The 27,086-nt window shown below is 40.7% G+C and overlaps 1 protein-coding gene across 1 annotated transcript; it reads right to left on the bottom strand.

Annotated features, from left to right (window-relative positions):
* Positions 1–6,146: 6,146 nt before the first annotated feature.
* On the bottom strand, positions 6,147–26,170 carry LOC309560983 (V-set and immunoglobulin domain-containing protein 1-like). Its single transcript, XM_082264687.1, has 3 exons — positions 26,105–26,170; positions 21,161–21,499; positions 6,147–6,314 (listed from the first exon to the last, which is right to left on the bottom strand). The coding sequence occupies exons 1-3, from the start codon at positions 26,166–26,168 to the stop codon at positions 6,205–6,207; spliced, it is 513 nt and encodes a 170-aa protein (XP_082120813.1). The 5' UTR covers positions 26,169–26,170; the 3' UTR covers positions 6,147–6,204.
* Positions 26,171–27,086: the final 916 nt, after the last annotated feature.

The following is a 27,086-nucleotide window of genomic DNA, read 5'->3' as shown; positions in this document are numbered from 1 at the left end:
CATTTTGCGGCCTCACAGGCACAGGCTTCAAATTTTCCCTTGAGCACATCACTAAACCCTCCCACTTGAAATTATCGATTATAAATTTAACTCCCTATCACCTCTCTCCCCAGGAACAAGAAGTCCTCGAATTGGGCCTCACATTCTGTCCATCGGTTCCCATGGACAGGTATGAGACCATAAAGGATATCTATATGTTCATAAGAAACTTGACATATAAATATATATACGACCCAGAAAGACAACGCAATGTACAAGACAAAGAGATTTCGGAAAAAATAAAACATTATACAATGCAAGAGTTCCGCGTCTTACGAGATCTAATTTTATTATTGGAGGAGAATGACAATACGGATTCTCAATCTCCTAGTCAAGGCACACAAACAAGTACCTCAAAAAAGACTTCCTTCAAACCAAAATCTAATAGTTTCCCTGACTTGACTACAAACTCTAATTTGTTAGCGTTTTTAACCACAGTGGTAGGCGAGATAAAAAATTGTGAACTAAATCCAACACAGAACAATCTTTCGAAACAACAACTTCAAACGCTGAACAGATTAAGAAATCATACAGACTTAGTTATAAAACCCTCAGATAAGGGTGGTAACCTAGTACTTATGACTCAGGAAGGATATGAGAGAATGTGTCTCGACATCCTCTCAAATCGCACATGGTATAAAAAGATCTCCCTATCAGTCACAACTGAATTTAAAGCAAGGTATTTGGACATAATTGGAAATGCCTATCAAAGGGCTCTCATAGATGAGGACTGTTACAATTATCTTAATAACAAATTTCCCAGACAGGCGACGTTCTACTCACTTCCAAAAACGCACAAAAATTTAACATCTCCCCCAGGTAGGCCTATTGTATCGGGCATCGGAAACCTGACCGAAAATGCTTGTCTGGTTGATTATTATTTACTACCACACGTAGTGCGGCTACCGTCATATGTCAAGGATACACTCGAGTTCTTAAGAATGATCGAAGATATGGTGGTTCCTCCCGACGCCCTGCTCGTGACTTTGGATGTGGAGGCGTTATACTCCAGTATCCCTCACGAGCAGGGCGTCGGGACGATACGCACCTTCTTATATGAGCAAGATCATCACACCTGGCCATTCTGTGATTTCATACTTGAACTTCTACTTTTTATTTTGAAACATAATTGGTTTACATTCAATGGGTCCCACTACCTCCAGGTACAGGGCGTGGCCATGGGCACTTGTTGTGCCCCGGCCTACGCTAATCTGTACCTGGGGGGGTGGGAGCGACAAATAACATCTGATGAAAATTTATCTCACTTTTTCTTACATGTAGCTATATGGTTTCGATATATAGACGACATTTTTGTTGTCTGGACAGGTTCAAGATCATTACTAGAGAAATTCATTATTCAATTGAATATTAACAACTTTAATTTAAAGCTAACTTCTACAATTGATAACTCGAGTGTAAATTTCCTTGACCTGACGGTGTCGAAACATACAGATGGACACCTCACGACCAATTTGTACAGAAAAGAGACGTTAGGAAATGTAATACTACATGCGTCCAGTGCACATCCAGGGGCACTCATACGTAGTATTCCATACGCCCAATATATACGCCTACGGTGCAATTGCACATCTGACAGGGACTTTAAAATCCAGGCCAACCTGTTGAGAGAACGCCTAACAGCTCGGGGATACAGTAAACGAGTACTGAGAGCAGCTTTTAATAAAGCTTTTGCTCAAAATAGGAATAGCCTCATCTTTAGAGCCAAACCTTCAAATACACAGCCGACAGTTAAATTCATAACTAAATACTCTGCCCATGAAAATGTTTTGAGAGGGATTCTTGAGCGTAATTGGCACCTCCTTCGTGATGATCCAGTTATCAATAAATATGTGGCTAAACATCCCCAAATTGTATTTAGGAGAACAAGGTCCCTGAGGGACCAGCTAACAACTAGCCACTACCAACCTATTAGGAATAATACAACAACACGTAGGGGCACTTATAAATGCCACCAATGCGCTCTCTGTCCCTGGATAGAGGAGAAAACTCAATATGTCTTGCCTAACGGTGAAACTTTTAGTCCTAAATTCCGGGCTGATTGTAGCACTCGAGGAGTTGTATACATAATGCACTGTACCTGTGGTATGTTCTACATAGGTAAAACTATAAGAGAACTTCGCCAGAGGATGAAGGATCATGTGTACGTATCGGCAGGAGGAAGAATGGTTACGCCCGTGAGCAGGCATCTCGACCTATACCATAGGTTCAATCCAAAAAAGGCAAGATTCTATGTACTCGAAGTTATCCCTCAGGATCCTCGAGGTGGCAATTGGGACAAGAAAATTCTCCAGAGAGAAACTCTCTGGATAGAGCGTCTCAGTGCCACATCTAGACCTGGTTTGAATGAGACCCAATCGTACAAACCTTTTTTATGAAGGCTGTTTACTCGCCCATTAAAGGTAAGCCCAATATCCGGAGCTGCACGCTCTGGATATAGAATGGACATATGTATGGGGTATCTTGGTCGTGATGTCTGCCCGGTTTCTATGGCGTGATCTTCTTCCTCCTCCCGGTGCCTCACTGATCTCAATCTTGATATGAGATATTATCTTGCCTATGTTAGTTCCTGGCATACAGCTCCTCGATATGCCTAACCATTGGTCTTCTGGTATCCTTCCCATTCCATCATGATGTCCATGACCAGTTATAAATTTAAATGGCGCAAGAAAATTATATCTTTAAGGAAATATATGTTTGCACCTGTAGTAGCATATATATATTTGTTGTTGAGAGAAAAAATATGAGAGTGTCTTAAGTAGGGGGCAGTTTTGTCCCTGTCCTTTCACCAGGGCAATCACTATAGAATGCCCCTATTATTCTTCTATATTATGTAACAAACTAATATTGATGAAATACCTTTGAAAAATGATTGATGTATCTATCCTGTTTTTTCAGGAATATTTCGTGTATTGCAATAATATGTGGTTATGTATATGTACTTGTATATGGATGTTTTATATGTTTTATTTATTTGTGTTCTCCTTACAGGCATTAGTTTTCTCCCATGTAATTGCTGACAGATCCTGAGGGGGCGTTGTGGGTAAGCGCTGAGGATTTCCGAATATTAGCGAGATATGTGCGGCCAGACGGGCCACAGTGCGGCTCCGCCCCTTCGGGCGGAACTTCCTGTGGCACCTGTATGGACTACGGAGGCAGTTCCTGCCTCCATGTGGTCCAGTTACACCTCGGACATGGTGGAGAGCGTTGGCGGGGTGTCCCCGTGCCTGCTCTCTGGCGGTGTCCGGGGGGAGTGGCCGGGGCGGTGACGTCTGCTGACGAACCGCCCGGGATCCACGCCATTTAAGGGCGATGGTTACACACCCCTGTATGGCGGCATTACCCCATCCGGCGAGGACTGTGTGCAAGCTTGGAATAGCGCGGCACGGGGTAAGTGATACAGCTCTACCCTTAGCATGTGGCACTATCGCTTATTTTACTTTAGTTGGGACTCACATACTTACTTTAATTCCATTTTGTTATACAGCATTTAGATAACCATAAGGGACACGCTACATGCATTAGGCTCCCGTCCTCTCCAGGTCTGGTGAGCTGCTCCGAATGTCCATATCTGGGGTTCTCTTACCCCAGACGGATTTATTGTATCTTATGATATCCTATTTTTCCTTTTTTCTTTTTTACTTTTTGCTATTATTAGTTTAATACAGCATGCATTCTGACTCCATGAGGGAATTATCTATGCATATGCAATCTGGGTTACACTCACTTGATCATAGAGACGTTTTACTCGGGTACAAACATGATACCATGTTTAAGATTTAATTCCATCCTATGTATAGGGATTTATATACACATGGATATATATATATATTAAAAATACAAATTAAGATGTTTGATACTCCATGAGTGGCCCACTGCTGCACAGAGAGTTCCCATATATGGATTCGTAATTTTGTTTCAATTATATTTCCAATTACCTATCTCTGTTTACTAAGTCAATATGAATTCTTTAATCACCTTTTTCAGGGACAACTACTGGGCCTCTGTGGATATCTATGCACTCTACTCATATGCATGCAGCATATATATACATATATTAATAATTTATTCTTCTTTTTCCTTTTTCTTTTGTCACCCTGGAATGCTCCAGCCCTCTTGGCTAGCATATATTCTTTCTCTTGATCTTTCAATAATAATTGTAGAATTAATATACTAACTGGTCCCTTAAAAAACATATATTCCTTTTCCTTATCTATCTAGTAAATATGGAGTGATTACCTTCACTACTACGCATTCATATAGGTGCCAAAATACGGTGCTTTCCACAAACGCACAACAGTCCTCTTCGTTAAAAAATCCCCTACGGAATTGAGATTTATGCCTGACTACTATTGTACAGGTATGTATGTCCCTCCTCTGTTTACCATATGCAACACTTTTTTATATCTTGGTGACAATGTAATTACGGGGTGGGTCCCCACATATGCCTCGCTTTTGGTAATCCCCGGCGCTTGTTCTCCCCCAACCGAATACCTCCTTGGATGCTAGATGCAATCTAAGACTCAATGATATATTGTGTTGATATATATATATAAAAAATATAAGGACCTATTTAAATGCAATAGGTTTGTATATTTATAACTAAGTGGAATAATGGACACGTTATTGTGAAATATCAAAAATTATGTTATCTATATGCAATATGTCTAAACAGTATTGTTCTTTACACAGACAAACGAAATGATATGCTCCAGATGAAGCTTTTCTCCTAAGAAAGCGAAACATGTCGAGCAAAGGTCAAATATTATATGGTGGAAGTTAATTCACACTCTCAGTTGATCCCACGGACCGACACCTTTTCTATTTTGGTGTCCGCCGGTGGTTTTTGTCTGATTGTGAGTGAATAGTTCTGAGAATGTTATGACTACTAATTGTTCTGTACTTTAAGATGTATGTAAACCATTGTTCTAAACCTTATGTATTAAGATATACCACAGTATAGACCATTTATGGGTCTGATTTGGTCCTTAACACACAATTATATGCCTGCATTCTTCTTTGGTTTTAAATATGTTTTGAATAAAATAACTTGTTTTTAAAAAACATTTGTGCCCGAAATCCTTGTTTCCCAGTCCTCTCACTCAATTGTTCCAGAGCTTAGTAAATAAAAGGAAGCCCTGCTTGTCATCCAATTATGTGCAAACAAAAATGCTGTTTCTTAATTTTCCTTGCATGTGATTGGGCATTCTTTGCAAAGTGAAGCTTCACCTCATTTACTATGCTCTGGAACAACTGCACTTGCTTGTTTAACTTTAATAAATCAACCCCTAAGTGTTTACTAGGGGCTCAGATGGAGCCATATATTGTCCGGGAGAATGTTGGATTTGAAAATCAACAGGTGAGTTGTTCTAACAAGACAACTTGTCATTTTGCCCTGAGAGTATCCAAGCATTTCTGTACAGTCCACTTAGGTACTGTCCCTTACCTTTCAAAGTGCAGGTGCACTAACTATGTCAGATATAAATGGCAGAAAGACTGGGGCTCTGTTTACATCCCTCATATCTGTTTCTTCTTCTCACTGGCCATGCCTGCGTACGGGTCCATTGAGATGGTCCTATTTGTCTGCGGAACATAAATGCTGTGACACGGTTCTGCAGGAGCAGACGGTGAGAGAGGGATATTAAAAAAAGGAGCCTAAAGAACGAGGTGTGTCTGCATATGGGCTCTGACATATTTATTGCTCCTTTGCTTTGGAGAGTGGAGACCATTGGTATACTCTCTGACTGAGGTTATAATACACACCTGGTAAAGGGTCCAACCCTTCCCATATTCAAAACTAGGAAACAATCTAGCTGTGGCTGGGCCTTAAAGTGTAAATGTTCATTCCAGTATAGTAGTACCGGAATGCTTACACTTTATAGCCCAGCAACTTGTTTTTTTTAGTTTTGGACAGAGTGGGGAAAGGGCCACAACTTCTGTCGGGTGTTTATTGTTGTCTATGTCCCAACACTTCCTGTCTTTTTGTTGGATGGCAGGCATAACAGGAAGTGAGCAGAAATCCCCCAATGAGGACACAGACTGCATTCAAATCACTGCAGACTAGCCCACATTATGCAAAAGTGAAAATAAAAAAGCTTTTGGCTGTAGAGGGGCCAAGGCTGGAAGAAGGTGATGTGAAAGAAGAGCTTAAGACAATTTCTTGACGATGATACTCAGCAGAATGATGATGAAAGTGAGAAGGACTAGGCGAAGGATCTCCATCAATAGCCAAGGATACCCAGTACAGCCACTGATACCTGCTGATTAAAGTAGATATAATTAGGAAGAATTGACAAGGAGAAAGAGGCGCATGCAAAAACAGTCATGTTTTAACGTGGTCACAATAAGACCTAATTATTTCTTTGCACTTTGCCATGTCTTTGGCTATGACAGAATTCATGTTCAATTTGAGCTGCATTCTTTCATGTTGATCAAACATATATTATAATAATATCACAATGCTGAGAGTGCAGAAGAAGTCTGAAATTAAAGAATTGTTCTTTGCCCAGCACTAAAAAGTAACTTTTGCTGCATCATCTTCAATCTGTTGCTAAAGGTCTTCTCCTCTAGTACAGGAGTTCCCAAACTGTGGGTCGGGACCCACTGGTGGGTCGTGAGCTGTATTTGAGTGGGTCGCGATGAGCCTGGAATTCACTGAGAGAAGGCCTGCTTAAATTGTGCTGTGCGAGCCTGAGCAAATTACAGAGATCCAGAACAGTCAAATCGCGATGGATTCAGGACCCTGCCCATGCAGTTTATGGAGGCTGGTCTGCATTTCCCATGAGGAGGATACTTGCATCAGTGAGTACGTATGTGGGCTGTTATGTAGGATATTTTCATGGGGTGCAGAGCCAGCTCCTCAGTACTGCTGGCAGCAGCGGTGGTGATTAGACAGGCGGCGGGATTCTCTCAGCTATAGCGGACAGAGGCAGCAGCCTTGGTGCCATAGGAGGACCAGGTGGCCTGGCGGTGTCAGGGCTTTATGGCAGCTTCTGTGACCCCAGTAGAGGATCTGTAGGAGAAGAGCCAGGACACCAAGACCAGCATAGAGCTCCTCATCATGGAGACTCTGAGTGAGGTGTGCTGGGCCCTGGAGAGGACAAACAGGGGCTTCACCTTCACTGTGGACCACTGGTAAAGGAAGGAGGGTGAGTGCCATATAGCCTTATATTTAATATTAAATATTAAGTGTATTCAAAAATAAATTGATTGATATTTTTAATTTAACATCCCCCTCCCTTTAAAATATGCATTATTATTAATTATATTTGCATTTATAGCGCCAACAAATTCCGTAGCGCTTTACAATATTCAATTACAGTGGGTCCCGAAAAATAACTGTATTCAGAAGTGGGTCTCGGCCCAAAAAAGTTTGGGAAGCCCTGCTCTAGTAGACTACACTCCTTTTCCTGGGTTGAATGATGGCCAGCTACCTCTGAGCCCAGGCTGCCATTGCCATCCATCCCACCGGCCTGGGCTCATAGTAGTAACACACAGAAAGTTACTCACATTTCACAATGTGATCAATATCCTGTGCTAAAGTAAGGACTTTCACTAGATCAGAAGCTGAAAGGGCCCAAGATATCCCCAGACTGTCCAGGAGACATCGGGAATAAAAGCTGAAATCCAAGAATTGGAGAAAATCTAAATGGTTGTTTATTTAGGGGTTGCAAGGATAAGATGTAATACCTACCTTATTCCTGGCTCTGTAGCCTTCATCTATCCAGTCCCCTCTAAGACTCTTTGGGCCCCGCTGGCAAGCTCTCCTAATCATGTACAATGCAAGGGGTAATAGCCTTGTGATGCCCACAGCTTCCATCAGAAGAGGACAAAGCTGGAGCAGAGGATAAGGGAAATAATACACTCTATCCCTGCACCCCTAGACTTAACAAGCAATTAACCCTTAGATCTGGGGGGGGGGCACTGCAAGAGTAGAGCTTGTCTAATACAGGGAGTTAAGCTTCAGGGCACTTATTTTAAGAACACTGTATCCTGTATTTGTGGGGGCTTCAGGGTTGCAGGTGGGAGGCTGGAGATGGGCTTTAACCACTTGCCAACTGCCTAACGTACATTTACTATGGCAAAGTGGCTCTATTGCACGAAATCACATACCTGTACGTCATTTCATGCAATAGCCTGTAGGTGGTGTGGGCGCCGCCAGAGGCATGATCACGCGCTGATTTGACAGAAGGGGAGCTGATCAGTGGGTCCTGATGTCCGCCGGCCACCCGCAATCTTTCCCAAGAGAGGCAGAACGGCGAACTGCCTATGTAAACAGGGAAGAAAATAGAGATCTTGTGTTCCTGCTGAGCAGGAACACAGATCTCTGTCTTCCCCCTAGTCAGAGCAACCCCCCCAGTTGGTAAGCACCCCCTAGGGACACATTTAACCCTTTGATCGCCCTTGATGTTAACCCCTTCCCAGCCAGTGTCATTAGTACAGTGAAAGAGCATATTTTTAGCACTGATCACTGTAATAACGTCACTGGTCCCCAAAAAAGTGTCAGTTAGGTGTCCGATTTGTCCGTCCCAATGTTGCAATCCCACTAAAAACCGCCGATCACCGCCATTACTAGTAAAAAATAAAAAAAAATACCATAAAGATATCCCGTAGTTTCTAGAAACAAAAACTTTTGCGCAAACCAATCAATATACGCTTACTGGTATTTTTTTTTACCAATAATATGTAGCAGAATACATATTGACCTAAATTGATGAAGACATTTTATTTTTTCAAATATGAAATTTTTATTCAGGAATATTCATACAAAAAACAAAATACAAACATTACTTCAAAGTGAAATTTACAACATTTTTTAACACGTAATTTAATCTTCCTCTTCCACTTTTTACCTCTTATATTCCTACATTTTTTCTCTCTTCCCTCCCTCCCTCCCTATCAAAACCCAAAAAAAAAAAAAAAAAAAAAAAAAAAAAAAAGGGAAAACCCCCATAAGTTTTTTCTCTCCTCCTCTCTCTCCCCCCCTCACCCCTCCATCCATAGCCAATGTTCAAGTGATCAAAGCAATCAATAAGTTTTTCCAGATTACTTTATCCTATTGTAAGTTGTTTCCCTTCTTCCGAGATTATGAATTGACTCCACTCCTCCCATATTTTCTTATATCTTCCCTGCCTATTCTGAGAGGATGCAATCATTTCCTCCATTCTCCTTATTTCCTCTACTCTATTTACCCATTCTCCTATCGAGGGGGGGTGTGCTTTTTTCCAATTACTCGGTATACATGCCTTTGCTGCATTTATCAAAAATGGGACGATCGAGTTTTCGTAACTCTTTGTCGGTATATCCGACAAGTGCAGCAGAAAAAGGGCTGGTTTTTCCTCTATTCTATTTTCAGTAAATTTCTGGATTACCTCCTTTACTCTTCCCCAAAAGGGTTTAACTTCTGTGCATGTCCAGAGAATATGGACCAGCGTACCTATTTCTTTTTTACATCTCCAGCATTCACTGGTTTCTCTTGGATACCAATTATGCAATTTCTCAGGAGTAATATACCATCTCATCATGAACTTATAGTTCATCTCTTGAGTCTTGGTACATCTTGCTGGTTTAAAAGTTAGTCTCACTATTCTCTGCACCTGCCCTTCTGTTAACTCAAACCCTAAATCCTTCTCCCACTTTCCCACCCACTGAGGTTTAACTTGCTCTTCTGGTTCCATCAGTAAATCGTAGGAGATTGACAGTGTACGTAATAGTTTCCCTGGTTCTACACATAGCTTTTCAAATTTTGTTAATGCTCTACCATACTTCTCTGAGTCCTGTATGGAGTCCAGGAAATGATGTAGTTGCGCTGCTTGCCAGAAAGATAAGCTATATGCACCATCTCTCTCCAGCAATTCACTGATCGAGACCCAGTTATTTTGTATAAGAAATGATGAGGCCTGTTCCTGTTTCTTTTCTCTCAGCTGTATAAAGCTTCTGGAGTCTAAGCCCGGAGTAAACTGCGGATTCCCTAATATTGGAAATAAAGGTGATTCCTTCTTCGTTAGTTTACTATATATGCTCGGATGCGAGCATATCCGCAGTGTATTTCCTATTATTGGGTGATTTTTCAACTCCTTAGGTAACCACTGGTAGACCCATATCGCCCTCTTTAAGTCTATTTCTGTTTGAGTCTGTTCAATTTGTACCCAAAGTTTATTTTCTGAATGATGCCACCAATCCAATATCCTGCTCATATGTGCTGCAAGATAATAGACTCGGACATCTGGTACAGCCAGACCCCCATTCTTTTTCGGTAGGGTTAAAGTTCTACGTGCTATGCGGGGTCTTTTATGGGCCCATATATACTTTACAAAAAGAGAGTGTATTGTCTTGAAAAACGCGCTTGGTATCTTAACTGGCAAGGCACGTAATAGATATAAAAATTTAGGTAGTACTATCATTTTTAATAAGTTGCATTTACCGAACCAAGAATGTAGCCCGCCATTCCACTGTTTAAGTAGTTTCCTAGTCATTTCCAAAAGTGGTAAAAAATTAAGGTCAAACACCTGTATTAACCTTGCTGGTATATAAGTCCCCAGGTATCTCACTGCGTCCTTCTTCCATTTAAAGCCAAAACTGTCTCTTAATAGGTTAATTTGAGCTATAGATAATCCTACGCCCATTGCTTCTGATTTTCCATAGTTAATCTTTAAATAGGACAGGTTATTAAATTTTCTAAATTCCTGTAGGAGATTTGGCAGTGAGATACCCGGTTTAGTCAGGGAAAATAATAAATCATCTGCGTAAGCAGCTACTTTATATTGCACTTCTTTTACCTCTATCCCTTCAATATCCTGATTCAGTCTGACCCTGCACAGAAACGGTTCCACCGTTAAGGCAAACAGGAGGGGTGACAGGGGACATCCCTGTCTAGTACCATTCCTTATTGGGAAAGCTTCTGATAATAACCCATTGGCCTTTACTCTAGCTATCGGTTCCGTGTACACCCTAGTAATCTTCTCTAGCATATTTTTTCCTAATCCGATGTGTCTGAGTACGGAAAACAGAAACGGCCATCCCACTCTATCAAATGCCTTCTCTGCATCCGTACTCAGCACAACATAAGGGATCTTTTTTTCTTTTGCTACTTGCATCAAATTGAGGATTCTTGTTGTATTGTCTTTTGCCTCTCTAGATGGCATAAAGCCTACCTGATCTAGGTGTATTAATTTTGGAAGGAATTCTGCCAATCTACTTGCCAAGATTTTAGTCAGTACTTTTAAATCCACATTTAATAGGGATATTGGCCTATAGCTGCCACATGCCGCTGGGTCCTTACCCTCTTTTAATATTAACGAGATGTGAGCTGTAAGTGTATCTCTCGCTAGTTTCCCTTCTGGACCTGATGCATTATACAGCTTTGCCATATACGGTCCCAAGATATGGAACAGTACCCGGTAATATTGTACCGTTAGGCCGTCTGGGCCAGGCGCCTTCCCGGGATTCATGGCTCCAATTGCCTGTTTTATTTCCTCTAGTGTAATCTCGGCTTCCAGACTTTCCCGGTCCTCCTCTGAGAGTCTAGGCATCTGTGACTGTACCAGATACTGATCCATATCTTGCTGTTGAGGGGGTGCCTCCTGTAGATTATATAGAGAAGTATAGTATATCTCAAATTCTTTCAATATTTGTTTTGGCAAAGTCTTTTTAATTCCCTCTCTTGATGTGATAGATGGTATATAAGCTCTTGTCCTCTGCTCACGCACAGTTCTAGCCAGTACTTTCCCGCATTTATCTCCCGCCTCATAGTTTAATTTGCGGCATCTTTGTAATGCAGCTTTTGCTTTATACTGTAACAGGTCTGTTATCTGTTTCCTGACTAATTTTAACTCAACCAAGGTTACATCTATTGGTCTTTGTTTATGTTCTATCTCTAGTTCTCCAAGTTTTCCCAATAGCTGTGATAATTGCTCATTCCTTTCTTTTTTAATACGTGCTCCATGTTTTATAAGGAGTCCTCTCACCACTACCTTATGTGCCTCCCAGAGTATTCCTATCTTACAGTCTGGTTGTTCATTTATTTCAAAAAAACTTTTCATTTCTTTCTCAACTTCCCTTAATATCTCTTCCTTTTGTAGCAGACTTTCGTTTAGCCTCCAGAAGCTCCTCCCCTGTGCAGAATTCACCACCAAATTATACAGCAAGGATATAGGTGCGTGGTCTGACCATGTGATACTACCTATACTTGTTTTTTGAACTGATTGTAATTGTGCATGTGGTATAAGAAAAAAATCAATTCTAGAATAAGTCTTATGCGGCGTAGAGAAAAAGGTGTATTCTTTTTCAGAGGGGTGTTGTAACCGCCATGCATCTATAAGTTGAGCTTTATATATTGTCTTTAAAATTTTTTTATTCCTTCCCGCTGAAAAAGTCGATGTCCCTGTAGATATATCCAATGCTGGTGTTAATGGGCAATTAAAGTCTCCTCCCATAATTAACTGTCCCTCTGAAAACCTCATAGATTTCTCTATTACTTTAGCTATGAACCTTTCCTGTCTTTTGTTGGGCGCATAAATTGTTGCTATTGTTATTTGTATTTCTCCTATTTTCCCCTTCACAAACAGAAATCTTCCTTCCGGGTCTTGCATTTTATCTTGGAAAGTCCAAGGGACAGAGTTTGCAATAAGTATGGAGACTCCTCTTGCTTTAGATTGTGTATAAGTGGAATGATATGCATAAGGGAAATTTCTGTTTTTAAGAAAGGGTAGTTTATCCGTCCTGAAATGCGTTTCTTGGATCAGTGCTATACTAGTATGTAACTGCTTTAGGTCAGATAATAGCATGTGTCTTTTTTCTGGTACATTGAGTCCCTTGACATTATATGATACCACCTTTATATTTTCCATCCTTAGCTCGTGACGCAAAAACGAGCAAAAGGAGGAAGAGAGAGAGAGAGAGAGAGAGAGGAGAGAGAGAAAAAAAAGAAAAAAAAAAAAAAAAAACCCTCCGCTTTCCCTAAACCCCCACCCCTCCCTTTACCCCCCTTCCTACGGGTTTGAGGGGGACGATCTCCACAAGAGAGCGACCCTCTCCCCCGTAGTTTCGGATAATAACAAAACTTATCCTTATTTCACACGGTCACTTTCGTGCCACTTGTGTGACTCTATAGATAGGGTCGTGCCCTGAAGTGATTCTCTGTGGACTCTCCTCCACCTCCTCCCGCCGTTTTTTATGTGCTTATTCTATCCTTTTTTTATTCTAAGATTTACCGGAGTTTCCTTTTCCCCTCATATTCTTCAGTTTCCCCCAGTAAATAGATGCCTTCCCTTCTCATTAAATTACCAAAGGACATTAAAATGTCTAACTTATGGCCCTGGGGATAGGTGGGGGGGTAGCAGGTTTGAGAGTAACCTCCCTCTTCCCTTCTCTCCCTTCCCCAACCATCCCTCCCCCCGATCCCCTGAGCATCATTCATCACATAATAAACATCACAACCTTTTCAAATTCACTAATTCAATCCCCTCCTTCTTTCCTCCCCCCCAATTGTTAATCTATCAATCCCCCATAAGTTTAGTAATTAGAAGAATAGCTTCCATCATAGTTTCAAAAAAAAAAAAAAAAAAAAAAAAAAAAAAAAAAAAGGGGGGGGGGAAACCCCTCCCCAAAATTAGTGATTAGAGGAATAACTTCCATCATAGTTTCAAAATTGTGTAAAAAAAAAAAAAAAAAAAAAAAAAAAAAAAGGGGGGAGGGGGGGACCCCTCCCCAAAATCCCCCAAAAAATTAGTGACTAGAGGAATAACTTCCATCATAGTTTCAAAATTATGTGAAAGTCCCAAGATCCCCCATAAAATTAGTGGTTAGAGGAATAACTTCCATCAAGAATTTAAAAAATTGTGTAAAAAAGAAAAAAAAAAAAAAAAAAAAAAGGGGGGGAGATTATTAACCCTTAATTCCCATAAGGGGACCTCACTACAATCTCTTAATAGTTAAGTCTCTTTATCTTCTTTCTTCTCTTGATAGTATCTCTGATCTTTTCTCCCTTTGTTGAAGGTATGTTGACGGTTTTTCGCTGGGCAATCGGTTCAGCTAATTCACTATTTGAATAGGATCTGTTTCAATAAACCGGAAAAATGCCGTCTTGTCCTGATATGTCCTAAGGTTAAAATACTGTCCGTTCCTACGGAATGTTACAGAGAATGGGAACCCCCACCTGTATGTACATCCTGCTTTTCTTGCCAGATCTAATAGCGGTTTCAAAAGAGTTCTTCTTCTCAATGTTCCTCTGGCGATGTCTGCATATATCCTAACTATCCCTCCTTCCACTTTTATATCCTGGGATTCCCATGCCAGTCTTAAAATCCCTTCTTTATGTACGTAGTGAAATAGTCTGCAGATCACATCCCTTGGGCTTCTCTCATCCTTATTTCTGGGGCCAGTGGTTCTATGTATTCTTTCTATCTCTAGTTGTTCCGGATATTTGTCTTTCATGATCTGTTTAAAAATATCTTCCGCTACTTCTAATAATCTCTCTTTTCCCACCGTTTCAGGTATGCCTCTTATGCGTAGGTTATTACGTCTATTTCTGTTTTCTATCTCCTCCAACTGTAATTGTATCTTCTCATCTATCTCCCTTTGTATGTCTCTTGTTAATTCCAATGATGTTACTCTCTCTTCAATATCTTTTCTGGCCTTTGATTCCTCTACTAGAGCTTGCGAAATATTTTGTATATCTTTCTTAATTTCCTGCATTTCTCTCTGATGTGCTTCCTCTATTTTATGCACCATCTGTTCTATGTCTATTTTAGTTGGTAGAGCTTGTAGCATAGCTTTTAACTCCGCGCTGCACTCCAAGCTCTGTGTATAATTACAAGATATTTCATTCTCCCTTTGTCTCTTCTCCGGACTTTCCAGATAATTCTCCGAGGTAGGAGAAGTAGTCATAGAGCTCGGCACATCCCCTGACTCTGGGCTTGTTAAGGCACTGTTTCCACATCTTGCCATTTTTACTTCCCTTGGCGTTTTATGATTATTAGCAAAATATTTATCTATTTCTCCTTCTGGTTTATTTATCTTGACTTTTATCGTGTTTTTCTTTCCTTTCCTTTTTTTAGTTAATGTCATGCTTTCCTTTTTAGTTCAATAACCAGTTCTCTCCCAGTTTCCAATAATTCCTCTAGTAGACTTTATTTCAATAACACCAAGAGGCAAACAGGTATCCGGCACAGAGGGGATGTAGTCCCTTTTTCTTCCACTTTACCTGCTATGAATATCACAGTCTGTGGCCATCCCACAAGCAATGGAAATAGGTAGATATAGGTAGAAAAAGAACAAAAAGGTATTATCTCACCCACGTTCGAAGCTGTCCTCTTTCGGTAGGTATACAGTCCTTTTTCTCTGGGGGAAACCCTTCACATTAAGGAGCTTTAAAATAATATAATGACCTGCAATAGGTATCTTGTGCTTGTTCGGGCCGGCTTTTCCAACCGGGTATCCCACCTCCTTTTCTCTACAGTGCGGGAGCTCAAGAGGTTGATGTCCTATTTCCTCCTTCTACTCTCCTTGTCTTCTCCACACCGTTACCCCGGCGTGCTCCAGCAGCAAGGAGCTTGGCGGCGGAGACACCCAGCGGGAGGTCCGGGACACGGTCCCCTACCCGGTCAGGCCGCCCACGCTCCGAACGGCGGGATCTAGCCGGGTTCCACCTCTCTCTCCACGCACGGGACAGCTGCTCCTCTCTCCCCTCCCGAGGCACGAGCTGCTCAGATGTCGGCGGTTGGATCACAGCCAAGTTCCGGCTCTCTAGCTCCGCTGTTTTAGGGCGTCCTCACGGCGTCTCTGTCAGCTCCGGCGGGAGAGGTGTTCAGCGAGGAGATACACAGCCCACACTCGCATCCTCACTTCCGGGCACGCCCCTCGGGCCGACCTGAATACCATTAGACATTTTATTTTTTACATTTTTTTAATGTATGTGTTTTATAGCAGAATGTAAAAAATATTGTTTTTTTTTTTTTTTTTTCAAAATTGTTGCTCTTTTTTTGATTTTAGAGCAAAAAATAAAACTGCAGAGGTGATCAAATACCACCAAAAAAAAAAAGCTCTATTTGTGGGTGTAGCACTGCCCCTTTGAGGACTGCTGAATTTACCTTTTTGGGTCCCTCTGAGTTACCGTGAGCAACTCCAGGCACAAATTAACAATTTACTTTCCGGCTCAGTCAATGAACAGTCTAGGGGTTATGGTTGTTTTTGTTGTGTTATTATAAATAGGGGGAGAAGGGGAAAGAATGGGATACTCCGGAACTTGAACTATTCACAATTCTGAGGACTTCTATCTGAAGATGCAGCCAGGCTGCGAATTACACCTTGCCACTAGATTATTTATAGATACTGAGTCTCTGAACAAAAGACTTGATTGCACACTATCTTCAAGGTACTCGCCTAGCACCCCTTTCACTTGACCAGCTGAAACACATCCTCTGACTACTCTACTCTGGGGTGGCCCCCTTCCTTGTCAGGCCCTTAGACACGATCCCCTGTACTCACGATACTGTTTTTCCAGGTTCTCCAGTGTCTCAACCCCTCTAGTCAGCTCTTCTGGACCTCTGGGTTCAGCTCCTTTTTTCTGGCTCACCAGGCCAACTGCCTGTAACCATACACCAACTGATGCAGAAGAGTAGGCAGCTGCCACCCTCCTTCCGGGACTCTGCTCACCAGCCAAAGACCCCGAGCACATGTGCTCCTGGCTTTTATACTACACCCCACAATGCCCAGAGACAGCAGTCTGTGCCAAACACTGGGGCTGTATCAAAGCCTGTGTACCCATTGATCAGGTTTCCTCCACTGTCTAATGTGCCTCCACATTGGACCAGTGTGAAACACTCCCCTAGACCAAATGAATCACACACTGAGCACCACGAGCAGACCTAACTCACAGATCCTGCTCTCTGTTAAGCAGAAAGCAATATAGAATTTGCCTGCTGCTCCTCTGATAGGCAGACAGAGCCAAAACTATACTCACTATCTAGCACCTACATAGGAGGGTGCTTCATGGGGAAAAAAATTTTATTTGAGTACAGTGTTACACGACCGTGCAATTGTCAGTCAAAGTAACACAGTGCCGTAACGCAAAAAATGGCCTTGTCATTAAGTGGGTAAAACCTTCTGGGGTTGAAGTGGTTCAAGATAAAACATGGGATTGGCTTGAGGTGTTGTTACTGCATGGATATCATTTTAGCTCTTTAAAACTCAAACAGACAGCCATATAAAACACAAACAGCTAAATATAGAAGCTTGAAAAATAATGCCTATTTTTCTACTTGACAGGATTTATAATTCTTTACAGCTCAAAACAAAAATGTGTGCCACATAAAGCAGCATCCAAGAATGGCATAGATGCATCCACAGCCATTTTACACACATGCATATGCGAAAACATGTGTAAACACATACATGCATATGCACATAAAGTCAAAGTTACCTGCTGTTCTGCACAGTAGGAATCTAACACAGTTAAAAGCTTACACTTACAGCCAAAAGGCTATAAAATACTGGTGTCACTGGTAGATGCACACTGTTGGCATGCCTGAAGCCCACACATGACAATGCTTGGGCAAGTACTCCATTTGGGCTGGAGCTTGAAAGTTGTCCTAGGAAAAGAATCGCAGCAACCTGTGTGTCCAGCAGGTGGAGCCTTCTGTTTAGACTGTATCATTAACATGAACTGTGTGTAAGATGTGAGATACCAGTATATCTGTCAGTACATTATACCTGTATGTCTTGCAACCCACAGCTACCAAACAGCTATTAAATAGAAGAGGTTCCGCGCAATGGAGAGGGGAAGTGGGCTGCAGCCTCCCTCTAATATAACCCAAAGGTTATATCAGTGAATATGAAAAAAGGGGGGAAGGGGAGGGAAATGGTGCTGCCTCAGGAGGGGGATGAGTATAAGGTCATACTTGCCAACTGTCCCGTTTTTGCATGGACAGTCCCGGCAAATAGGAGCCTGTCCCAGGTAATTTACATTGTCCCTGCAAGCGGTGCCCATAAAAAAATGGTTGCGGGCCGACATCGTAACAGCGCATGCGCCATTCTGACGCCTCCCGGGATCGTGAAAGCTTGTAACAGCATGCGCAGTTACGTAATGGCGCCGCCTGGTGTCATTAAAACCTAATTATACCAGATAGTATAATTAGGTTTTATCATACTTATTTACACCTTGCACTTTATTTATATTTACATATTACATTTTTGTATGGTCACACCTGAGCACATTTGACACTTTAGAATTGCAGGGAATTGTGATGAGAATTTTAAACTTTAGGCAGAATTAGTGCAGCTGAATGGGAGAATTATTCCAACTCTGCTACTTTGGCCTTAGGTTTGAAATTCCCTTTTTCATTTCCTGTAATTCTCTCTTTATTGAGTAGACCCTATAATCTGATGGTAAATAGGCAGAAATTAATTATGCGGAGTGGGTGGAGCTTCGGGGAAGTGGGTGTGGTAAGTAATTGATAGCTGTGCTGCAAAGTGTTCCTAGAAAGTTTTTTCAAATGTTGGCAACTATGTAAGGTAAGCACCTGAGGGTGAATGAAGTGCTACTTGTGTTATGGAGGAATAAATAGCAAGGCAATATTAAAACATCACAATGCAAAATCTTACAAATAGATAATAAATAAACTGAGGTAAAACATCAAAGATATAAAGTGACTGGTGCTGGTAAAGTGTGGCGGTTGGGCAACCAAAAAGTGGGCCCAGTGATAATGCTGAAGTGACAAAGCTATGCACAAAATAAATAAATAGATGGCATAAATAATACAGATGAACTGAATCCAAAAAATCAATGCAATAACATAAAGTGACTTAATGCCTTGAAGGTGCGGTGGTCAGGGCAACAAAGATAAATGTCCTGGGAATAGTGACTATTTTACCTACACATAAAATCTGTCTTGAGCAGGGGGCTGGTGGGCCCACAAATAGACAATAAATGAAATAAATAAACACGTAAGATCTGCGTAGGGTGACTGGTGATGTTGAGTGGGTTAATAATTTAACCCAGTGGGATATAAAAATAAACCTTACGTGTTTATTTTATAATCTATATATTTTTATTTTTATATCCTACTGGGTTCAATAATTAACCCACTCAACATCTCCAGTCACCCTGCACAGACCTTACGTGTTTATTTATTCCATTTATTGTCTATTTGTGGGCCCACCAGCCCCCTGCTCAAGACACATTTTATGTGTGGGTAAAATAGTTACCGGTGTCCCTCGTCACTCCTGGTGCAAGCGCGTCATTCCCTGCTGAATGATTGAGAACAGCTTCTGGGCATGCGCAGAACAAGCTGTGGGGCTGACGCGCCTGCCCCGGAAGTGACAAGTTAGAGCATTCTGGGAATCGCGACTCCAGGAAGAGGGATACTGCGGCTTCAGCTGCCCACACCGCAGATGGCAGTGCTGGACATGAACTTCACAAGGTAAGTAATTCATCCTGCAAATGCACAAACAATGACTATTCTAGAGGTATTTTTAGTTAAAAAAAAAATTGGCCAGAACTCCGCTTTAAGTCACTTTATGTTATTGCATTGATTTTTTGGGATTCAGTTCACCTGTATTATTTATGCCATCTATTTATTTATTTTGTGCATAGCTTTGTCACTTCAGCATTATCACTGGGCCCACTTTTTGTTGCCCAACCGCCACACTTTACCAGCACCAGTCACTTTATATCTTTGATGTTTTACCTCAGTTTATTTATCATCCATTTGTAAGATTTTGCATTGTGATGTTTTAATATCGCCTTGATATTTATTCCTCCATAACACAAGTAGTTCATCATTCACCCTCAGGTGCTTACCATATACTCATCCCCCTCCTGAGGCAGCGCCATTTCCCTCCCCTTCCCCCCCTTTTTTACCAAACAGCTGTTATCAAATAACAATCTGGTGTTTTCCAGCAGGGCAGTATTCCAACATGATAATGACCCCAAACACACCTCCAAGATGACCACTGCCTTGCTAAAGAAGCTGAGGGTAAAGGTGATGGATTGGCCAAGCATGTCTCCAGACCTAAACCCTATTGAGCATCTGTGGGGAATCCTCAAATGGAAGTTGGAGGAGCACAAGGTCTCTAACATCCACCAACTCCGTGATGTCATCATGGAGGAGTGTAAGAGGACTCCAGTGGTAACCTGTGAAGCTCTGGTGAACTCCATGCCCAAGTGGGTTAAGGCAATGCTGGAAAATAATGGTGGCCACACAAAATATTGACACTTTGGTCCCAATTTGGACATTTTCACTTAGGTGTGTACTCACTTTTGTTGCCAGCGGTTTAGACATTAATGGCTGTGTGTTGAGTTATTTTGAGGGGACAGCAAATTTACACTGTTATACAAGCTGTACACTCACTACTTTACATTTTAGAAAAGTGTCATTTCTTCAGTGTTGTCACATGAAAAGATATAATAACATATTTACAAAAATGTGAGGGGTGTACTCACTTTTGTGAGATACTGTATATGTATTTATGCAGACCTTGCATTTGGATAGTCTTCTAGAGCTGTGAGGTTCTCAGACTTTGTCAGAAGAAACCAACGTGTGTGGTCTTGGTGATTGGCAAAACCTGAATTGTGGAAAAAAATCCCACAGACTCTTGAGGTGTTCTAGCCAAGGCGCACCTATTGGTGTTTCTTGGATATACCTTTTTCTGGTTTGTAGCTTTTATAGCCAAGCAAGGTGACTTAAAACAACTTCAACGCATTTTGTAGATGTTCATTCTGCTTCATCTGAGAAGATAACTGGGAGAAGTTCTGAGCAACTACTAAATGCTTTAAATGTGTTTTAATCCATCAGAATAAAGTAATTGTGTCAGAGAAAATTTAAACCCAAACACAGGAGGGCTTCAGATAGAACAACCCAAAGGTACATTAAATTTTATCCATAATGCAAGCTTTTTTTAATGTGCTTTATTTAATAGTAAGTGGAATATTGACCTGAATCAAGCATGCAGTCATTGATATTGATTTTCATACTTGTTTTTTTGTCAGAAATTCACCAAATAGGGCAGCAAGGTTGACAAACTTTATAGGTTGCACCATTAAACAGAAAGACACAGTCAAGTTGTTTCAATTTGATTTACAGCTCTCTTTTTTCCCTATCCATACCTGATCTAGCTGGATATTTTATGTCCGGTATGACTTGCAAGAGGGTCCCATTTCCATTCCCCTCCTCACCATGGGAAGTCTGAACTTGGCAGCAATACTTCTCTGTGTCTTGTTCACTCAGGTTAATGATGGTGATCTCTTTATAAGAAGGACCTAGGATCAATCTGTCTTTGTAAACCAAGTGTTTGTCAAGAGGCGTATTGTCACCACAACACAGTGTCCATTTCAGCGTGAATGTCGGAGACTCAGTCACAAAGGAGCAGTTTAAGGTTGCAGATTTCCCAACAGTGACTTTGATAAATGATGGTTGTTCCACTGTCAACATTTTTGTCCGAGCACCTTTTAAAGAAGAAACCATCAATTATAAGATTCAGGTTAGGCTATAGTTTTCACGTATCCAAGATTCTGCACATTGTCAATGAGCCAAAGGGGAAGATTTACTAAAACTAGGGCACTTAGTATCTGGTGCAGTTGTGCATGGCAACTAATCAGCTTCTAACTTTAGCTTTTTTCAATTAAGCTCTGGCAATAAATCTTGGAAGCTGATTTATTTCTATGCAGAGCTGCACCAGATTCTGCATGCTTTAATTCATTATGGGGTCGATTTACTAAAACTGGAAGTGAAAAACCTGGTGCAGCTCTGCATAGAAACCAATCAGCCTCCAGTTTTTTTTTTCTAAGCCTAATAGAACTACTGAAGTTAGAAGCTGACCGGCTACCATGCACAGCTGAACCAGATTTTGCACTTTGCAGTTTTAGTAAATCAACAATGTGTGTGTTTGAATGTTCACCAATGCATGTGAATGCATTTGTGCTTCTATGCATTTAAGCTGCATTTTTGTTTTTTCCAAAGATACTTCTTTACTAGAGTCAATACGGAAGGGGGAATTAAAGTGATTTGTAAGCATTAGTACTACCACTAGGCAAACTAGGCGGCTGCTTAGGGTGCACTGCCACCTAGGGCGCAGCCATGGCCGGTGTCACATTCCTCTCCTGTCACCTACTCATCCCCAGTGGATGTCACCTCTAGAGAGGGGGGCACTTTGTATATTAAGGGGTGTGCAGGGTTAAATGGGGGCAGTGTGTATATGAAGGGGGTGTAGGGTTAAAGGGGGGCGGTGTGTGCAGAAAGGGGGGGTGTACAGGAAGGGGAGAGTGGGGTTCAAAGGGGGGGCATTATGACAGGAAGGGGGTCAATGTGTAGAGTTTTTTTGGTGGCGGGGGGAGGTGCAAGTAGCTGGTCTTGCCTAGGGTGCAAAATAGTCTAGCACCAGCCCTATTTGTAAGAGTACATTGGACTTTAAGTTGCCTCTGAGGGACACAGAAGCTTCTTTTTAGGATCCTGGACCTGTTCTTGTGTCAACAAATGGACACTCATTGACCTTCTTGTTTTACATATTTTCTCACAAAAACTAAAAAAATAAGAAAATGAAAAAACACAAATACAAGAACATTAAATGAAATAACCTTAACTACCTAAACAACTCAACACATTTTGATGTTTCTGTTTTGGGGAAATTTTGCTAAAGATGAAAATTGCAATTTTGCGGCAAAATCTATTTAGTCAAAATCATTGTACACATTCCTAGAGGTAACATAAAGTACTGTGCAAAAACATTTTAGGCAGGTGTGGAAAAAAACATTGGCTACATGTTTGCATTTCATAGCATTGAAGACACCATTGGTCCTACCCAATTGATCAACCAACTCTATTTGCAGAAATGGAGCCCCAAACTTGCAAGAAACCTTCACCATGCGTCACTGTTGCCTGCAGACACTGCAGTCTAGAGAACCTGCTGCCATTTTTCTGCACCCCAGTTCCAATGTTTTCATGCATAATTGATTAACTTAGCTTTGTTTCCGCAATGGAGGGATGCCTTTTGGGCCACAATTTTTTAATGAAGAATACTTCTGGTCAGACTTCTCCAGAAAGTGGATGGGTGTACCTGGTCTAACTGGTTTCCTCCAGTTCTGTACTGATCGCACTGCTAGACATCTTCTAAAGGTGAAGGGGAGTGAGCATGATGTGTCTTACATCTGCTGCAGGTTTCCTTGACTGACCACTGTCTACGGTCCTCAGCGTTGCCCAATTAATGGTGTCCTCAATGCTGAGAAATACAGGCAGATACATTTCCATCATGCCATACCATCAGTGAGCTGTATGGCCTCAAATGTATTCTGCAGCAGGACAATGACCCCAAATAGCCAATGACATTAAGAACTATTGTCAGCATAAAGAACAGCAAGGAGTCCTGGAAGTGATGGTTTGGCCCCCACAGATCCCTGATCTCAATATCATCGACTCTGTCTGTGATCCACAGAAGATCTGCTGTTAGTTCTCAAAGATGTTTGGAACAACCTATCTGCTGAGTTCCTTAAAAAAAATGTGTGCACAAGCACTGTGTGTACCTAGAAGAATTTATGCTGGTTTGAAGCCAAAGGGTAGTAACACCAAATATTGATTTGATTTAGATTTTTCTTCCGTGTGCTCACTTTGTATTTTGTAAATTGATAAAAAATAAACAAGTAAAATATATATTTTTGATAGCATTCTTACTTTACAGCATTTCTTCGCAGTACTGTATATAGACAGACAGCATTAAGGAAACACAGTATATAACATTATTAATGGTTAATGTATATTAACCCCTTCCCACCCATGCTTTAGCCAAAAGATGGCTACAGTGCCGGCTTAATTTCCCGGGAGGGCATACATGGACATTCTCCCATGATCGCGCTTCCCACGCGCCCCTGCGGCGCGCAGGTGCCATGCTCTCTGGGTCTGAAGGACCTTTACCACGTGATCAGCAGTGTCCAATGACAGCTGATCATGGAAGTAAACACAAGCCGGTTATCGGCTTTTCTTTCCTCACGCTGACAGCGTGGGGAGAGAAACAGAGAACCGATACCCGGCTTGTGTTGAAAGGACATTGCCACTAATAATTAGGGCATTGATTATCAGTGTCCTGATTATCAGTGCAGTCCCAACAGTGCCCACCAGTGCTGCCAATCAGTAGCCACCAGTGCTGCCAATCAGTGCTCACCAGTGCTGTCTATCAGTGCCATCTATCAGTGCTCATCAGTGCTGCCTATTAATGCCGACTCATTAGTGCCCACCAGTGCCGCCTCATACGTGCCTATCAGTGCCCATCAGTGCAGCCTCATCAGCGCATATCATTAAAGGAGAAAAATGACCTGTTTGCAAAATTTTATAACAAACTATGTTTACTTTGTTTTTCAAAATGTTCATTTTTTTTTTTTTTTGTTTGTTTAGCAAAAAATGAAAAACCCAGCAGTGATTAAATACCACCACAAGATAGCTCTATTTGTGTGAAAAGAAATGATAAAAATTTAATTTGGGTACAGTGTAGCATGACCGCATTATTGTCAATCAAAGTGCGACAGTCCTGAAAGCTGAAAAATTAGCCTGGGCAAGAAGGGGGTAAAAGTGCCCAGTAAACAAGTGGTTAAAATTATTATTGATTCTTTCAATACAAAAATCAGCATTTATTTATTTAATGTATTCAAGAGTATGTTAGTTAAAATGAAAGTAATCTCTGATTTATTTTAAGTAGTTATTGGGTTTCGTTTTTAAAATTGTGAAACTAACATTTACTATTTATTTTTTATTTAAATAATGTAGTAATTACTGTTGATATTATCTACCCTCTTAAAGTTATTTATTTAATCTATTTAAATTGTATTTTGTTTTGTTGTAATGGGTTAATTATTTTTCATCATTGATAACATTTTTAAAAGTGGAGCAATGCATCTCAAGATTTTGCTATACCGTGTATTACTATTTAGAATGCAATAACTTGAGTGAATTCACTCTAGTTTTCTTGATCTAACACACTCTTTTTGTATTTTTATGGAAAACCATCTTCTTTTTACTTTTGCAACCTTTAAACAAGTTTTACTTTCTTTATTTTGTTATATTAATTGGGAGTATTATTATATCCTTTAGTTTGTGTATTTATAATCATATATTCTGTAAAACATAAATGAAAAGAAGCAAATAAATAAACAAAAAACAAAAAATTGACATAAAACTTATCCTATAATTTTAGCTATTACTTAGAAATTAAAGAAAATATTAAAATGATATTGCAGTCATTGCAACTTGTTTAAACATACAAACATTTTTTTTCCGAGCATTTTTTTTTTACCCCGTTTAATCCAAAAAATAAGCTTAAAGATGATTTTAAAAGTTTATATAATAATTGTAATTGGAAAAAAAAATGTAATTTTAAAGCCCAACTGTGAAATATCATACTCAACTGTAAAACATATCATGTTTAAAGTACAAGCAAACAAATGTCAGAAATGAAAGATTCATGATAGACTAAGTTTGATGTATGATTAGGTTTATCTTTTTCATTTTGAAATTTATTGTAATTGAAATTAATGAAAAAGGCTTGTATTGTTACTGCTATTTATATATAATATAAGGTGCATTTATTGGTTTCTATTAATGTTCATGATTGTAATATACATTTTTATATCTGTCCTCTTAAGTAAAACTGTCAGGGTTTTCGCATTTCATGTGATGATCTGCATTATGCGATTGTTATTCACTCTTGCGATGTCATGTTGCTTTGTTTTTAACCAGAGCTTATAATTTACAAACTTTCCCTTTCGGGATTTTTACTATTTTTCTCTATTTATCAATAAAGAAGTTTTTATATAAAATTGCAGTCTTATACATTCTATATAATTCTATACATTTTCTTTGCTGCCATAAAACCCCTGGGGGTTTTTGCTCTTGTTCTTCTAGAATATACTGTTACAATGCATAGAAATTTTTAAAGCATTATACTGTATAGTAAGCATGGCTTTGTCAATTTTTACAACTAATTATAAGATTTGCAGTTCCTCAAATTTAGCGGTCTTAGGATGTTCGTACCCACCCTATGATCATATAGATAATGGTTTTTCACATACCTGCACTCCAGTGGAAGATCAGGCATTGGATAAAAATGATCTTCAGCAGATGGGAGGCCTTCATCTTGTTTTGCAGGAGATAACTGATGTAAGTAGAGTATAATATCTTATGCCTATAGCAGCTTGCTTTGTACAGTACCACATGACATGGAAATTGTGGTCAGGTAACTTCACCACCTTCTGTCTTTGCAATTGCAAGATACTCCTTACCGGCATCACCAAGTTTATAAAAAAAACACCTTCATGTCGAAACCTTAAAAAGGAGGTCTAGCCCTCCCACAAAAAATTAAAAGTCAGCAGCTACAAATACTGTAGCTGCTGACTATTAATAATAGGATACTTACCTGTTCTGGAATCCAGCAATGTTGGCACCCCAGCCGATGTTTCCATCGCCTCTCGGGTGCTGCTGCCGCCATTGCCAGTAAGGGAAACTTGCAGTGAAGCCTTGCGGCTTCAAAGCCGGTTCCCTACTGTGCATGTGCGAAATGCGCTGCGCTTTGTGAATGGCACGGCAGCGGGGGAAGCAGGGGGAGGCTGAACTTCCGGGTGACCTCGCCCCGGTGAGATCACCCAAAAGTGGGAGTGGGTAACTGTCAAAACTAGGTAACCGTTCCCCCCCCAAAAGGTACCAAATGTGGCACCGGAAAGGGGGAGAAGGCAGATAAGCTTAGCTTCCCCTTTTGGGAGGAGCTCCACTTTAAAAAGCACTAAAGTCATATTCATTACATTAAGTGTTAATAAGGGGTATGAATCACTGTCTGAGAACACTGAATTAGTAATGTTTTCTTACTTTGAAAATGTGTGCATAGACTCAGTCCTTCTCCGTAGCTGTAGCTCCTTTTCCTATAGTTCTTTGCAGTGCCCCCAGTCACTGTGCTGCTGTTCTGTCTGAGCCAGAGTAAAAGAACACAAGCCCAGGCACCATTTACTGTATATGTGCATGTTCTATAAGGGAAGCTGGCAACTGGATGGTGTAGACTTT

The sequence above is a fragment of the Pelophylax lessonae genome (assembly GCF_965119305.1).
Source record: "Pelophylax lessonae genome assembly, chromosome: 7".
NCBI lineage: Eukaryota > Metazoa > Chordata > Amphibia > Anura > Ranidae > Pelophylax > Pelophylax lessonae.
The sequence above is the reverse complement of the archived record's forward strand: the minus strand, read 5'-3'. Positions and strand labels throughout refer to the sequence as shown.

What these genes read in the sequence shown, in the direction of transcription:
- LOC309560983 (XM_082264687.1), bottom strand. Translation starts at nt 26,168, where the DNA reads ATGAAGGCCTCCCATCTGCTGAAGATCATTTTTATCCAATGCCTGATC. An exon ending in GATCTTCCACTGGAGTGCAG is followed by an intron (nt 21,500 to 26,104) that starts GTATGTGAAAAA and finishes CTTCTTTAAAAG; the next exon opens with GTGCTCGGACAAAAATGTTG. An exon ending in AAAATATCCAGCTAGATCAG is followed by an intron (nt 6,315 to 21,160) that starts GTATGGATAGGG and finishes TTTAATCAGCAG; the next exon opens with GTATCAGTGGCTGTACTGGG.